Genomic DNA, 13774 nt, shown 5'->3' with positions numbered 1-13774 from the left:
AAAGAAAGAAAGACAGAGTGAGCTTGAGACTTCAGAGCAGGAAGATCCCCCAGACCTTTCTGGGAACGGTGGAAAAAGATGCATTCTGTGCCACCAGCCGTACAGGGCTCCAAGTGACATGTGGAATTTATTTTATTTCTCACTAACGGACGTGCGCACCACCACAGGTGCCTGCTGGCGACAGTGCGAGACGGTTGGGGACACCGTGAGCACTCCTGGCTGTGGGATGGACCTGGGGACGTGGAGAAGCACCCCTCACGTCTGCTTATGATATGCCAGGAGCAACCCTCCCTCTTCAGCAGGGACACCCCAAACATCTCCCGACACAGCTCGATGTGCCCTGGGGACAAACTGGCCCTCCCCCAGGTTGAGGGCCACTGCTCTAGAGAACAAGAGGAAAATTCTCCACTTCGGCCAGTTCTCGGTTCTTCACAGGCCCTCAGAGAGGAGGGAGAAAGGAAACAGCCCGTGCTCCAGACTTGTGAGTCCCCGGCCTGACGTCCGCCGACGTCTCAGTGAGCACGGCGGACAACCCCACGCCTGAAATTCTCACCGCAGCTCCGTGCACCATGACAAACACCTCCTCTGCTGTCACGACAGGTATACAAGCAGGTGGGCTCTTCACGTAAGATACAGGAAAAATCAATGTGGAGGGGCGCCTCCGGGGTACAGTCAGTTAAGTGGCCGACTCTGAGGCTGTGGCTCAGGTCACTATGTCAGGGTCCTGGGATCAAGCCCCACATCGGGCTCCACAATCAGCACAGACTCTGCTCTGGCCTCTCTCTCCCTGCCTCTCTCTTTGCCCCTCCCTACCCTGTGCCTGCTCTCTCCAAATAAAGAAAATCTTAAAAGAAAAAGGAAAAACAGCGTGGAAACACTGGACATTATGAAATATACCAATTTCTCCTGAAGGTCTCCTGCTTAGTTTAAACCGGATTCTGATTACAAACAGGTGCTTAGGGAAAACACAGGCCTGATGCGCAGCTGCCCGTGCGAAAGGCACACATCCACACCCACCTTGGGTGAAAGGGGCAGGGGACGGTCCCCCACCTCCACCACATACCCCTCGCTCCTGCGGAACAGGACAGTCCCCCTACCAAGTTCAAGATTCAACTGACCACTGCAGCTGTGCATTCTCCCCATGGCGTCAGTCCCCAGGAGCAACTGAAAATCCCACATGCGGAGCCAAAGCAGGGCCCCCGGCATCAGCACCCAGGGAAGATGCGCCGGCAGCCTCCAGCGGGAGCCCAGGAAAGGGAAGAGCACAGGCCCACCGTCCCAGAACAGTACCTTGCGCAATTCTCGTCCTGGATCAGCAGGGGCGGTTTGTCGGTCAGCTTCTGGGGCGCGAACTGAGGAGAAGGGGAGCGAGAAGTCTCCATGGCGGACGTCGGCAGGGGCTGGAACCTGGAAGGGAGCGGGGCCTCACGCTTCGGACAGGCTGCGTGCTCGTCTACATGCCTCCCGCCGTGCTCGCTGGCCGCCCTCACGCCGTCTTCCGGCTGCACACTGCTCAGCTTCTCCACCAAGGGACACGGGCTGTGGGACAGGGACAGACGGTCCACACACGCCTCCAGGGCCTCCGGGGATGGCGGGGCAAGGGGCCGGCTGGGGGCACCTAGGTGAGCGGCCCCAGGCAGGCCACCGGCCAGGCCCTTGAGTTGCCTGGGTTCACGTTTGGGTGGTGGCGGCCTCTGTGGGGCTGGCTTCTTGGGGAGCGCTGCGGTGTTCACGGGCCTTGGGTCCTGCCCCCAAGTGTGCAGGGCGGAAGGGGTGTCCGGCACGTGTGGTCCTGGGCCGAGTGTTTCCTCTGGGTATCTGTAATCTCGAGGTAGGGTCCCCGCTCGGCAGCAGGCCTCCTGGGACGGCTCCGGAGGGTCCTGCTGTGCTGCCGAACCAACCTCTGGACACTGGGCATCTGCTTGTCTAGAAGGAGAAAGTATAAAAATGAGCAAATGATTATAAGTAACATCTTCTCTCCAAATGGGACTAAAACCCAGATCTGCATAATCTTAAACTGTCTGAAAGAGTTAAATCCGTGTACATTTTCCCATACATGTGCACACACAAGTTGCATTCTGGGGCAAAAAAAATTTATACAAACGTTTTAAAAAACTACGTTGATGAAAATTCTCCTACGGCTATATTCAGAAATCCTTATTTTGTGTCACAACAGTATTTTTATGTGGCTTACTTTGGGAAACTGCCACATACAAAGGGCTAGAACTTTCAAACATGAGCCACAAATCCATTTATTAATAATAACCTTTAAAAAAAACCCTTTAAAATCAGTCGTGTGTTACTAAAAACGAGAAAAACACAGACTTTTGGGCACTGCAAGAAGCTCACTGATGTTTCCATCCTGTGATCTGTTCCCAGTTCTATCTTCACTTTCTGGGCACGTATACGTGTGTTTAGTATGTGCACACAGCGCCCCCCCCCCAACACTCCCACCGCAGGCTTCCCTGGCACACATCTGTGCTGTAGCCAACTCTCATGGGCTAACAACGACCAAGCCCGAAACAAAGCAGGGGCGCATCTTTGCCAACACATGGTTTCTTTCGACTGGAGTCACAAAGTGAGCCTCTGATGGGATCTCCAGTTCAGGGAAGAGCAGTTTTGCACTGAGGAGACAACTGTGCTGTTAAAGGAAACTCTAAGAAGGGCAGCAACGGGAGAACCAGGAGACAGAGCACCAGCGCCCAGGCGAGACGGAACCTCCTAGGTAACAGTCAGTTAAGGCTTTCCCCCGACACGCTGGGCAGGAACCTCATTCCAGTGCCCGCCTTGGGACCCAGGAGTGAGCTGGCCCCCTGGGACAGGATGCCTGGCCTGAGTGTTACAGACGTCCCAACCATCCCCACCCACGGCTGCCGTCCTGCAAGTCTAGTGTCCTGCGCACATCCCTCTGACCATGTCTTTTGGAGAAGTAGAAACCCACACCACGCCCAATTCCCTCCTGCTTCCCATGGTCTGCCAGCTGGGGCCAGCCCCCCAACCCTGCGCTGTGGGGGACACAGCCAGACCCTGCCCCACCTAGAAGCTAGAGGCTCTCCGTATCTGGAAGAGGGCACAGGAACTCAAGTCCCAGCAGGGCCCAGAGAGAGACAGGACAGCACTGATGTCTGTGGGCAAGAAGCGAACATAACGCCTCAGCTTAGAAGACACACGGTGACAAAACAGCCAAGCACAAGAGCTTAAAATATTAACCCAGTTCCCGAAGTTAGCTATTTCAGAAAAACAAAAAAACAAAAAAACAAAACACGATCAAGTATACACTAAAAGAAGCTAGAAGTTTTCAAAATAACTTGAACACAGCAACAGATGTTTGCAGAACAGAGTTGAGCAGCTGTTCGGCTGCCGAATCACACTTTTTTTTTTTTTTTTTTTTTTTTTTAAATATTTTATTTATTAATTTGACAGAGAGAGAAATTACAAGTAGATGGAGAGGCAGGCAGAGAGAGAGAGATAGGGATGCAGGCTCCCTGCTGAGCAGAGAGCCTGACGCGGGGCTCGATCCCAGGACCCTGAGATCATGACCTGAGCCGAAGGCAGCGGCTTAACCCACTGAGCCACCCAGGCGCCCCCGAATCACACTTTAAACCCCGTGGAACTGAGAATGCAATGTGAGACGTGCAACTTATGGCTTAGGTGTGTGCGAAGGGGTCTGACCTGTGGGCGCGGAATGCCTATGTCTCCCTGCCATCCAGCCACTGTGCCTCTGAAGACCATAAAACGTTTAATTCACGACAATTCACAAGTGCCTCCCCAATATTTCGTTTCAAAGAGCTGAGCCACATTTGCATCTTTTCTCCTCTCCTACTAACATGCTTGAAATACAGCATCCGCAGACCTGCAGGAAAGCAGCTGGTGCTCACAGACACACACAATTTAGCTACAATGTATTGCTTAAATCTACGTGCTTTCCAGATTCTAGGTGCATGTGGATTCACATTTAACATGTTATCGATATATGTTATCTGTAGCGTGGGTTCTCTATAGAGGTCTTCGCAGAAACACAAGAGAACTCGCAGATGGGGAAATAAGGACTCAGAGCGAAAGCTGCACAGAGTGTGCCCAAGGGCTGCATCCCGGATTCAGTCAGGCACGAGGTCCCACGGGCTCCCTTCTGTCTCCCTGGTGGGGCATCCTTTGCTGGGCTCTCACTTCAAGTATAAAGTCAATGGTGATAGTAAGAGCCACAGATAAAGAAAATAAGGATGTCTGAAGGATCCGTCAGCGAAAGCATCAAAGACTTTTGCTCCCGGATATTCCCAGAGCAGTGCATCAAGCCATCCAAAGGCACACTGAAAAGGCAGCTGCATTTTAGCGTCCCAGGAATTCACGTGCAGCGTCGGTAGCTCTCTGTCATACAGAACATGCTAATGACACGTTACGAAGGGGAACACTGCTCCCGTGGGTCCAGGACGGGGGAGGCCCAGCAGGCTCCACGCACCGGAGACTCCCCAAGCCCTGCCGCCCGCTCCGGGGCTGGACCCTGCCCGCGCCATCCTTTCTCCTGGGAGAGAAGCGCCCGAGGAAAGGCCATGGTGAACGCTGCTCAGGGGCCACACCCCCAGTGATAGGGCAGAGAGGACCAAAGGGCCAAAAAGAAAAAGACAGTGGATATACGCATCCAGACACACATACACAGCAAATGCTCTGGAAACCAACCCCCCCCCCACTGCTCTAACTCACATCGGCAGTTTTGATCTGGGTATGGAGAGGGCCAGGCCCACGTCTAAATGCCGTTTCTGTATTGGAGAGGAAGCTGCTTTACTTCCAGACTCCACCTGCTCATGACGAGTCCTGTGGCAGCCCTGGATTTGTCCGTCTGGGTCCCAGTTTTCAGCTCCCCATCACACAGGCCCTTGGCTCCTGGTCACCCCCAGCACGGGACAGGTCTCACTCTCCAGTGACTGCTGTTCAGTCTCTGCTCTCACTGGACTTGTGCTCTCACTCCTTCTCTCTCCCTCAAATAAATAAATGAATAAAATGTTAAAACAAAACAAAACACAGCTTGTTTGCCCTGTATCTGTGCAGAAAATAACCAGCCAGGCTGTCTGAAGAACAACAACGCCACCAGGGAAGCAGACAAGCCAAGGCTGCGCACGCACGGGACGCTCACCGCACAAGTCCAAGTCTCCCGAAGGAACCCCCAGCGTCCTGCTCATCTTCCCGCCCCCCACGGAAATCCCAACAGATGTGTATCACCTCGAGGAAGCACAGGCAGAAAGGTCTTCTGTCCACACAGCAGCACCCCACAAAGGCCAAACGATGTGGGGAAAGATGACGGGCAAGGCGTGGGAACGCTGGGAGCGCCAGAGAGGTCATCAACCGATCAACTGACTGATTCACTAAGGACCACACAGAAATGCTCTAGAAACGTCTCACACCACACGAACACCCAGCAATGGTGGCACCATCCGCTCTTTCCTGAAAGAGGCCAGATGAGCACAGAACTTCGGCCATGGCGAACCCCTGCAGGTCAGAGGCTGTCTGGTTGTCCTATCCCAGTTTCCAAGCATGCAAACAGCACCTGCCAGTCGAGCAGACAGATATGCCTGTGGCGATGGGGACAGCAGTTTCCCTACGTCCTGTTCCAACTCTGTCTTGGAGAATCATGTTGCGGGATGACAGGAGCTCTGAAATCATTTTTGATTCAGTCCTTTCTTTATTGTAACGTCTCCACTAAAGTTTTTCTCTCTGCACCAATCCCAAATAGGCTCTCTCTTTGTGATTCTAACGTCATATGGGGAAAGCAATCACTTTAGAATGAAGACGGATATGTCCTCTGTAGTCGAGTGGAGAACGGATGCATAGAGAGATTCCACTCACAGATGATCCAAAACCGAGTGTACAAGCACAGACTTCAGGTAGGGCTGGTGTCCAATCACAGAAAACACGTATATTTAGAGATTATAATCTGCGACGGCCCAGCAAGTATCCAGCTCTGTTTTCAGAACACCTGTTTTGAATCTATTCCAGGCCTCTTTCGTATTTTTTTTATGGCTAGAGACCCTCATTCCTGGTTCCAAGATGTGACACTTGGGAAAAATCATGCAAATTCCTTCTGTCAATCAAAGCTCCAGGCCAGTTAGAATCAAAAGCTCAGACAGATGGAATGAAAATGACATTTGCATGTGATTTGTTAGCTGTGTTTTCTCCTAGCATTCTGTTTTTGGCTGTCCTAAAAATATGTTTTGCGCAAAGTTCAAAGTGTGGGCAAGCCTGATACCAAATGTGATATTTTCTTTTTAAGAAGTGGCCGAACTGATGAAATCAGGATTGCAGGGGCGAGTGGGGCTTGTCAAATGACGTCACTCAGCGGCCGGCCACAGACTGCACTCAGCCTGCGCTGCGAGTTTGACCCGGTGACTCAGCAGGACGCCACTAGTCTTCTGTGTCCTCGGGAAATGCCACCAGTCCCCCCATGGCCCAGTAGAGACCGGTCATCTCTTCTGATGGAGGTTCGGGTGCTCTGGTTAGGCCACACGTGGAGCACCCAGGACTCCCCTCTCAGCATGTGTCAACCAATGTCTGACCAGAACGTAACGGAAGCAGGATACGAAATGCAAACTATGAGAGACACAGGGTAAAGAAAAGTCCCCTCTGACTTCTGATGCCCTGAATAGCTCTTTCCACAGGGCATGGGACGCTATTACCGATTTGAAGCCCATCTAAAGAAGATGGGGACAAGGTCATCAATGGTCCAGGCTTTTTGATCCTCCCAGGCGCGATGCTACTCTATCCATATTTATTTCTGGGGTTTGTAAAAAGGAGCGTGATGCTGCAGGTACACGCAGCCTCCTGAGACTCTGCCCTTACCCCAACCCCTCACCTCCTTCTCACACAGAACAAACCCTGCCCTCATGGACGAGAGCAGGGCAGTGTTTTCGTCTGATATTTTGGTTTTAAAGCTTTTTTAGGAAGACCATTTCCACCAGCTACTGGAGGGCACATCCAGTCTGCCCCCAGTATCCACCCTCTAGGGTCAACCACTTTGCACTCCTGGTTCATTTTATTTCCTGAACCCAACCCTCCAATTCTCCAGAGCATTCTAAAGGAGTGTAGGGGGTGACTTCAGACATACAAATCTAAGCTCTTCTCAACCTCACCCCCCCCCCACCCACCAGAAGCCAGGCCTGGCAGAGGTAGGGGCTGATGAGGACACACATGCCCGCAAATCTGTATCTGAGCGAAAGCCTTCCAGCAATGTGGATTTCCTGCCAGCGTGGAGAATCTCGGCTCTATGGGACTCTCCCTTCCCCAATTCTGTATCTCCCATTTTTCTCCCCTCCCTTTTTAAAAAAAGATTTTACTTATTTATTTGACAGAGAGAGTGAGAGAGAGAGGGAACATAAGCAGGGGGACTGGGAGAGGGAGAAGCAGGCCTCCTGAAAAACAGGGAGCCAGATGTGGGGCCCGATCCTAGGACCCTGGGATCATGACCTGAGCTGAAGGCAGATGCCTAACGACTGAGTCACCCAGGCACCTCCATATCTCCCATTTTTCTAACCACTTGATATGAATATTAACAATTATTTCTGAGCCTAGTCCTCGGCTTGGCATGTCTCTCTAAAACTAGATTATCGTCATCTGAAAAAACAGCAACGTTAAGTGCCCCTGGCTACCAGCCGCGGAGGAACCAATCCTTGATCCTTAATCCTCCACCCAGAAAGAGTTCTCAAACCCTGGGCCCAGGGGATTTGGCTCTTGGGCTGTAATTCACCAAACACTGGTCTAGAGGTCAAGGCAGATATTAATTCCTTAAAAACTCAAGCTCATTTTGAAAAGTACTATGAAGAACATATGAGGAGAATGGAATCCCAAAGCAGAGAAGAGCTCTTTACACCAAGAGCAGGGTCTGCTGAGTTCTTTTAAAGCTATGATTTGATAACTTTTATGGGCATTTTTTAGCTACTGGTGGGAGCAACAGTCTCTTGTGACCAACGGCATGTGAACCAGAGTGGAGTGTGTCACAAACTGTCACTTGAAATCATTAGAAGCAGAAGGAAAAATCGGATCAGATCAATATTTTATGATGGCAGACATTCCATTCATCTCAATAGTAGTTTTGGGAACATCTCTGGTGCTTAAGTTTTTATGAGGTATGATCTGTTGTTAGTAAGGAACTTAAATGCTACTACAAGCATTGCAGCACAGGTAACAAGCAATAAATGAATTGGAGTTCACCTTAATTCTTGCCCCAGATCTACATGCTTTTCCTCTGACCCACTAAAATTTTTAAAACCACATGTTTGAATTCCTAGAATCTCGCTATGGATTTGGGAGTTCTTCACATTACAAAACATTTTCACCTCTTTTCTTCCCCCTACACACCATAATTTTATTAAGGTATTGTTTATATACCATAAAATTCAAGCCATCAGAGGTCTGGGTAAATGTACAGAGCTGTGTGCTCACCACCACAGTCAAGTCTAAATAGAATTGCACTGTCCCAGAAAGTTCCTGCTTGCTCTCAGGCAGTCATCATGGCCTGGCTTGAAACCACTGTGAGTTGCTCAGTGTTCTTATCTGGCAGGAGAGCCTACTTCAGGCAAATGTAGATTTGCCTTAGAACTACAAACCAACCCCCCACTAAAATGACAGGGAAACGCCCCATTTCAATAAATTTGAGGGGGAACCTAACCACAACTTAAACAAATTACATTTTCTGAAAGCAAAGGCATCCTACAGTAACTTTTCCAGATTGTTAAATAAAGTATTCCATGTGACAGATCCCCCATGATGGACATTTCCAACCTTCTTCTTTCCTCCATTTACCACACTTTATCAACATACACACATTTTTGTCATAATTAGCATGGAAACCAGAGAGCTTGGTCCTCTCCCCTGGACACTTCCAGCGTCTCCTCTCACCATCACCAAATCAAGGCCAGACTGCAGTCTTGATCTTCTAGGCTCCCCCTATCATCCTTCCCAAGCCACTTACGAGTCCTCAGGGACTCCTGCAACATACATTTTGGACAGGAGCCGTTCCCTGCCATCGATGCCTCATGGTTTCCAGATCTCCGCTTTGATCCACACTCTTCAGGAGATGCCCTAGAGACACCATTCCTGTTTTCTTTAAGATCCAAATGAAGTGCAACCTTTTCCATGGAGCGTTTCCCAGACCTGTTGACAAACACAACCCTTTCTCCTGCTGAACCCCCATAAGGACTTAATGTGTTTGTCCCCACATTGTTCTTATTTCATCTATGTCATTTTCATTTACTATCGATCCTCCTGGGTACATTGCTAGCACCCACCTCTGTCCCTGGCACAAAGCAGCCTTCAGCAAAGACTCAGTGAGGTAACAGGGAGAAAGGGAGCGGGGAGAGGAAGACAAGGCTGGCAGGCTGATTTTCTTGCGCCTTCTGACTACTCTAGATCACAGCATTTACATTTATTTCTGGGTCCCTCTGAAATCCATGTGTTACATGCTAACACCCACCCCCAACAGGAAGGTGTGAGGTGGCGGGCGGGGCCTTTGGGAGGTCATGATGTCAGGGCGATGGAGTCCTCAGCCATGGGACAGCGTGCTTCTACGGGAGACATGAGAACGCCTGCTGCCTTGCTCTCCGCTCTCCCCCACCTAAAGACAGAGCGGACAGAGCGAGAACACAACCCTCTACAAGCCAGGAGGCGGGTCTCAGCAGGCAGCAAATCAGCTGCGCTCCCTCCCGTCTTGGACTTCCAGCCTCTGGAACCGTGAGCAATCACGGTCAGCCCACGGTAGTCTGTTACGGATTATTCTCCCCAAGAAGAGAGAAGAGCTTTCGAGGGAGACTCTCTCTGAGCCTGATTCAATTTTATAGGCTCGCTGGTGCCTGACCACAGAAATACAGACCAATTACCAGAAACACATTTGTCCCCTGAAGACTGTGCTGCTTCCTGTCTCGTGGCAATGAAAACATAGGCGCAAACGCGCCCACGCATGCGCACGCACAGGCACGCATGCGCATGCACAGGCACGCACACCCACGCATACGCACGCACGCACGCCAGCGTGCGGGAGCGGTGAAACCTGGGACAGCATCTCCCGCTGCTCCCTGGTCTGAAAGGAGAGGAGGACTGCGTGCGTCGGCTCTTCTCCGTAGCGGGCTCCTGCCTTCTTCCAATTTCACGTCACACCGCCGTGAATGTCGCAGAAATAAGCGGCTCACGGTTTCAGTTATGCTTACTTGCCCGTGAAAGGCCACTGGAAGTCACTCGATTTTTCAACAAAGTGGGGACCATAATAAAAAATATGAACTCGCGACTGAGTGGCCTTTCGCTCTTCCCACTTTGTTTATGTCTACAGTTATATGGCTTCTAATGACTTTATTTTGACATACACCACGCCAAAACATTTGACCACTCAGGGTGTAAGTATCAAAGGAAAACACACAACTGGAACATACGAAAATGAACGTAAACGCATCACAACGAGAGGAAACAGAAGGGAGAAACACAAGCATGGACAAATGCTCAAATGAGCAGATGCTAGAATACCCGGAGGTCTGGTGGTTGTGCCTCCGCGGACCTGGAGCACTGAGAAGCCAAGCACGTTTTCCATTCTTCAGCAGAGAGGACCCTATTACTAACCTCCATTTGCAGAAAGCAAGCATGACAGACACAACTCAGCATTTCCAGCACAGTGAGGCCCCAAGAGCCCAAGTCTCTTGTTTCCTAACCTGAGCTAGGTTGGAGACTTCATCTCTGACTCCTGCTTTCTGTCTGCAACACCACGTTAGACGTTCTCCTAAAACACTGGGGTTCTTCTCTGCCTGAGCAGTTTTATCTTTTTTGCAAACCTGCCGGAGAATATTGCAGGTGGTGGTCTACAGCTCATAGGAAATTCATGCCCACAGAGCCCCAAATGGTTATGCTTTCTACAGCAGGAATGCAAATGCCAGCACACAATCGCCAGGAGCCAGGAGCTAGCAGAATGGGAATGGACTGCACACAGCCACCAGCTAGGGGCAATGACATGATCAACACTAGTACATGAAAAAGGAAAAAACCTACTGTAACCAACCGTAAATGTTTGAAAAGCGCACAGCAGATCTATCTACAACCTAAATAACAATAATCAAGAAGGAAAGTCCCCATGCCCTACAGGAAAAAGAACGAAAATGAACCCAAGATGTGAGCAGTAATGAACAAGAGAAAAAAAAAATACAAATGGCTAGGCAACACACAAAGTTTAACTTTGCTAGTTCCTGAGAAAATGCAAGTTAAAAATGAAATAACTAGGAGGTGCCCAGGTGGCTCAGTCAGTTAAGCGTCTGACTCTTGATCTCAGCTCATGTCTTGATCTCAGGGGCATGGAGCCCACTGGAAGGCAAGAAGGACAGATGGACAAATGAACATTTTTGCCTATTGAGTCACAGGATTTTTTAAACATCCACTATGGACACGGTTTTGGGAAGGGCAGGACTGTCCTAGGCTGTTGGGTGACTGGGCATAAATAGTACACATGTCATGGAAGGCTTCTTGGGCATATTTCCCAAAAGCCTGCCTTGCGATTCCAGATCTAGAATTTTATTCTGAGGAAATTAGCTTGCCGGACCATGAATATTTTACAAGATGTTTGCTACAGTATTACTTATAACTGTGAAAGACTAGAGACAACCCGAAGAGTCCACCAGACCTCTACTGGCCACTCGTATCTCAGAATGCCATGCATCATATATAGAACTTCCTTCTATTTTTACTAAGATTGTTTTAATTAGCATAGCAGATTTTAAAATATATCCTTAAAAAAAAAGACAAACAACAAAAAAACCTCCCACCAAACTGTAGGGTGCCTGGGTGGCTCAGTCGGTTGAGTTTCTGCCTTCGGGTCAGGTATGATCCCAGGGTCCCGGGATCCAGTCCTGCATCAGGCTCTTTGCTCTGCGGGGAGCCTGCTTCTCCCTCTCCTTCTGCCTGCCACTCCCTCTGCTTGTGCACTCTCTCTCTCTCAAATAAATAAATAAAATATTTTAATATATATTTACAACCTAGGGAGCCATAATCTTCAAATTAGTAAAAATTCTTTTTTTTAAAAAGATTTTATTTATTTATTTGAAAGAGGGAGAAAGAGCACAAGTAGGCAGAGAGGCAGGCAGAGGGAGAGGGGGAAGCAGGTTCCCTGCTGAGCAGGGAGCCCCATGAGGAACTCGATCCCAGGACCCTGGGATTATGACCTGAGCTGAAGGCAGTCGCTTAACAAACAGCCACCCAGGCGTCCCAAACTAGTAAAAATTCTCTCAAAAACATACATCAAGCTCATGAAATTAAGGAGCCATTCTGAATGTGGGGTAATTGGTAAAAGATGGAAATAGGGGGCACCTGGGTGGCTCAGTGGGTTAAAGCCGCTGCCTTCGGCTCAGGTCATGATCCCAGGGTCCTGGGATCGAGACACCCGCATCGGGCTCTCTGCTCTGTGGGGAGCCTGCTTCCTCCTCTCTCTCTCTGCCTAGTTGTGATCTCTGTCTGTCAAATAAATAAATAATATCTTTAAAAAAAAAAGATGAAAATAGAATTATAATAGTATATTCTTCCCATAATTGAAGAGAAAATCATTTGCTTTGTCTTCCTCCTACAACAGCTAAATGTGATCCGAAATTCTACAATCTCACACCCGAGGAGAGCGTCTACTTACTGCTACTTGCCTGAACCATATTTGGAAATGGGTGATTTACCCAATAGGCTTTTGATATACTTATTGTACGTAAAAGTTGACCTTCTAGACTGTATTCCTCTATGAAGTGTCTCATACGTGAGTGCATGTGTGTTGCACATATATACACACACATGCATGTGTATATCCGTGTTAAACACCTTCCTAGAATTTCTAATTACTCCACCTTTCGTGGCCTTTGAGCAAGTTTCAGGGCCCACTGCCTAGACTCTGTAACAGTCATTCAGTAACACACGGTATGCACGTGACCCCGCAGAGCACCTCGCTTGTCAGCCACTGACTTTGTGGGGTGCTGGCGCCGAGCCCCGAGGCAGGTCTAGCTGTCTGGGGCGCTGCCACGGTGTCCGCAAGCCGGCCGGCGCGAAGTGCAGGCTGCTGATGGGCGCGCCCGTTCCCTCTAAGTGGATCACAGAGCTACTCCACACGTGTGTGTCTCCTCTCCACGTCTACGTCTTCTTTCATGTGAGTGTTGGCGGCACGGGAGTCAGACAATGTGACCTATGGGCCTGGAGGGTGACCTTAAGGGGACTTCAAGTCCCCGGCTTCTCTCCCTGAGAATGAAACGCTGTTACGGCTTAACGTGACCTTAGAAATCAGTGACTCCAAATGCCTGCTGTTATGGACAAAGGAATGGAGGATCAGAAAGCCCAGGTGACCTGCAAATTTACACCCACATGGGGTTGGGACACGCGTCCTCCGTCTCTGGTGAGGGGTTCTTGGTACTACACACCCCCTTGGGAGACCACCTTGGGATTCCTTCTCACTGCACCTTCAGCACACTGGACGTGGGCCGCGAACGTTCGCAAGAGGCGGGGTTTGGCAACGTGTACCACGATCTCTGCTCAGCCCGTATTCACCGGTAGGACCTTTCCAACATCAGAGGTGGGGGGGTATCGATCAGCAGGAACCTACCAGGTGAAAAACCAGCCAAAGTGCATATATGGGCTCTCCACGAACTGGCTCTGTGAACCCAGTCACTTAAGGCCCACTTTGTTTACGTAGAATGAACACCATATGCGATGTGGTAAGACCCAAGATATATGTGGGGGAGGGGCGCTCTGTGAACTTTAAAAATTAACAGAAGGGATTCTGCAAATTTTT

The 13774-nt window shown here is 49.9% G+C and overlaps 1 protein-coding gene across 5 annotated transcripts in view; it reads right to left on the bottom strand.

Annotated features, from left to right (window-relative positions):
- SHROOM2 (shroom family member 2) overlaps nt 1-13774 on the bottom strand; it is a 132892-nt gene that overhangs the window by 18089 nt on the left and 101029 nt on the right. For all 5 annotated transcript variants that reach the window (XM_032331832.1, XM_032331829.1, XM_032331830.1 and 2 more), the window contains one exon: nt 1291-1926. In XM_032331832.1, the coding sequence (XP_032187723.1) occupies nt 1291-1926 (636 nt within the window). The remainder of the gene's footprint in view (nt 1-1290; nt 1927-13774) is intronic.

The sequence above is a fragment of the Mustela erminea genome, chromosome X (assembly GCF_009829155.1).
Source record: "Mustela erminea isolate mMusErm1 chromosome X, mMusErm1.Pri, whole genome shotgun sequence".
NCBI classification, from domain to species: Eukaryota; Metazoa; Chordata; class Mammalia; order Carnivora; family Mustelidae; genus Mustela; species Mustela erminea.
Note: the sequence above shows the minus strand (reverse complement) of the source record. Positions and strands in the feature narration are given on the sequence as shown.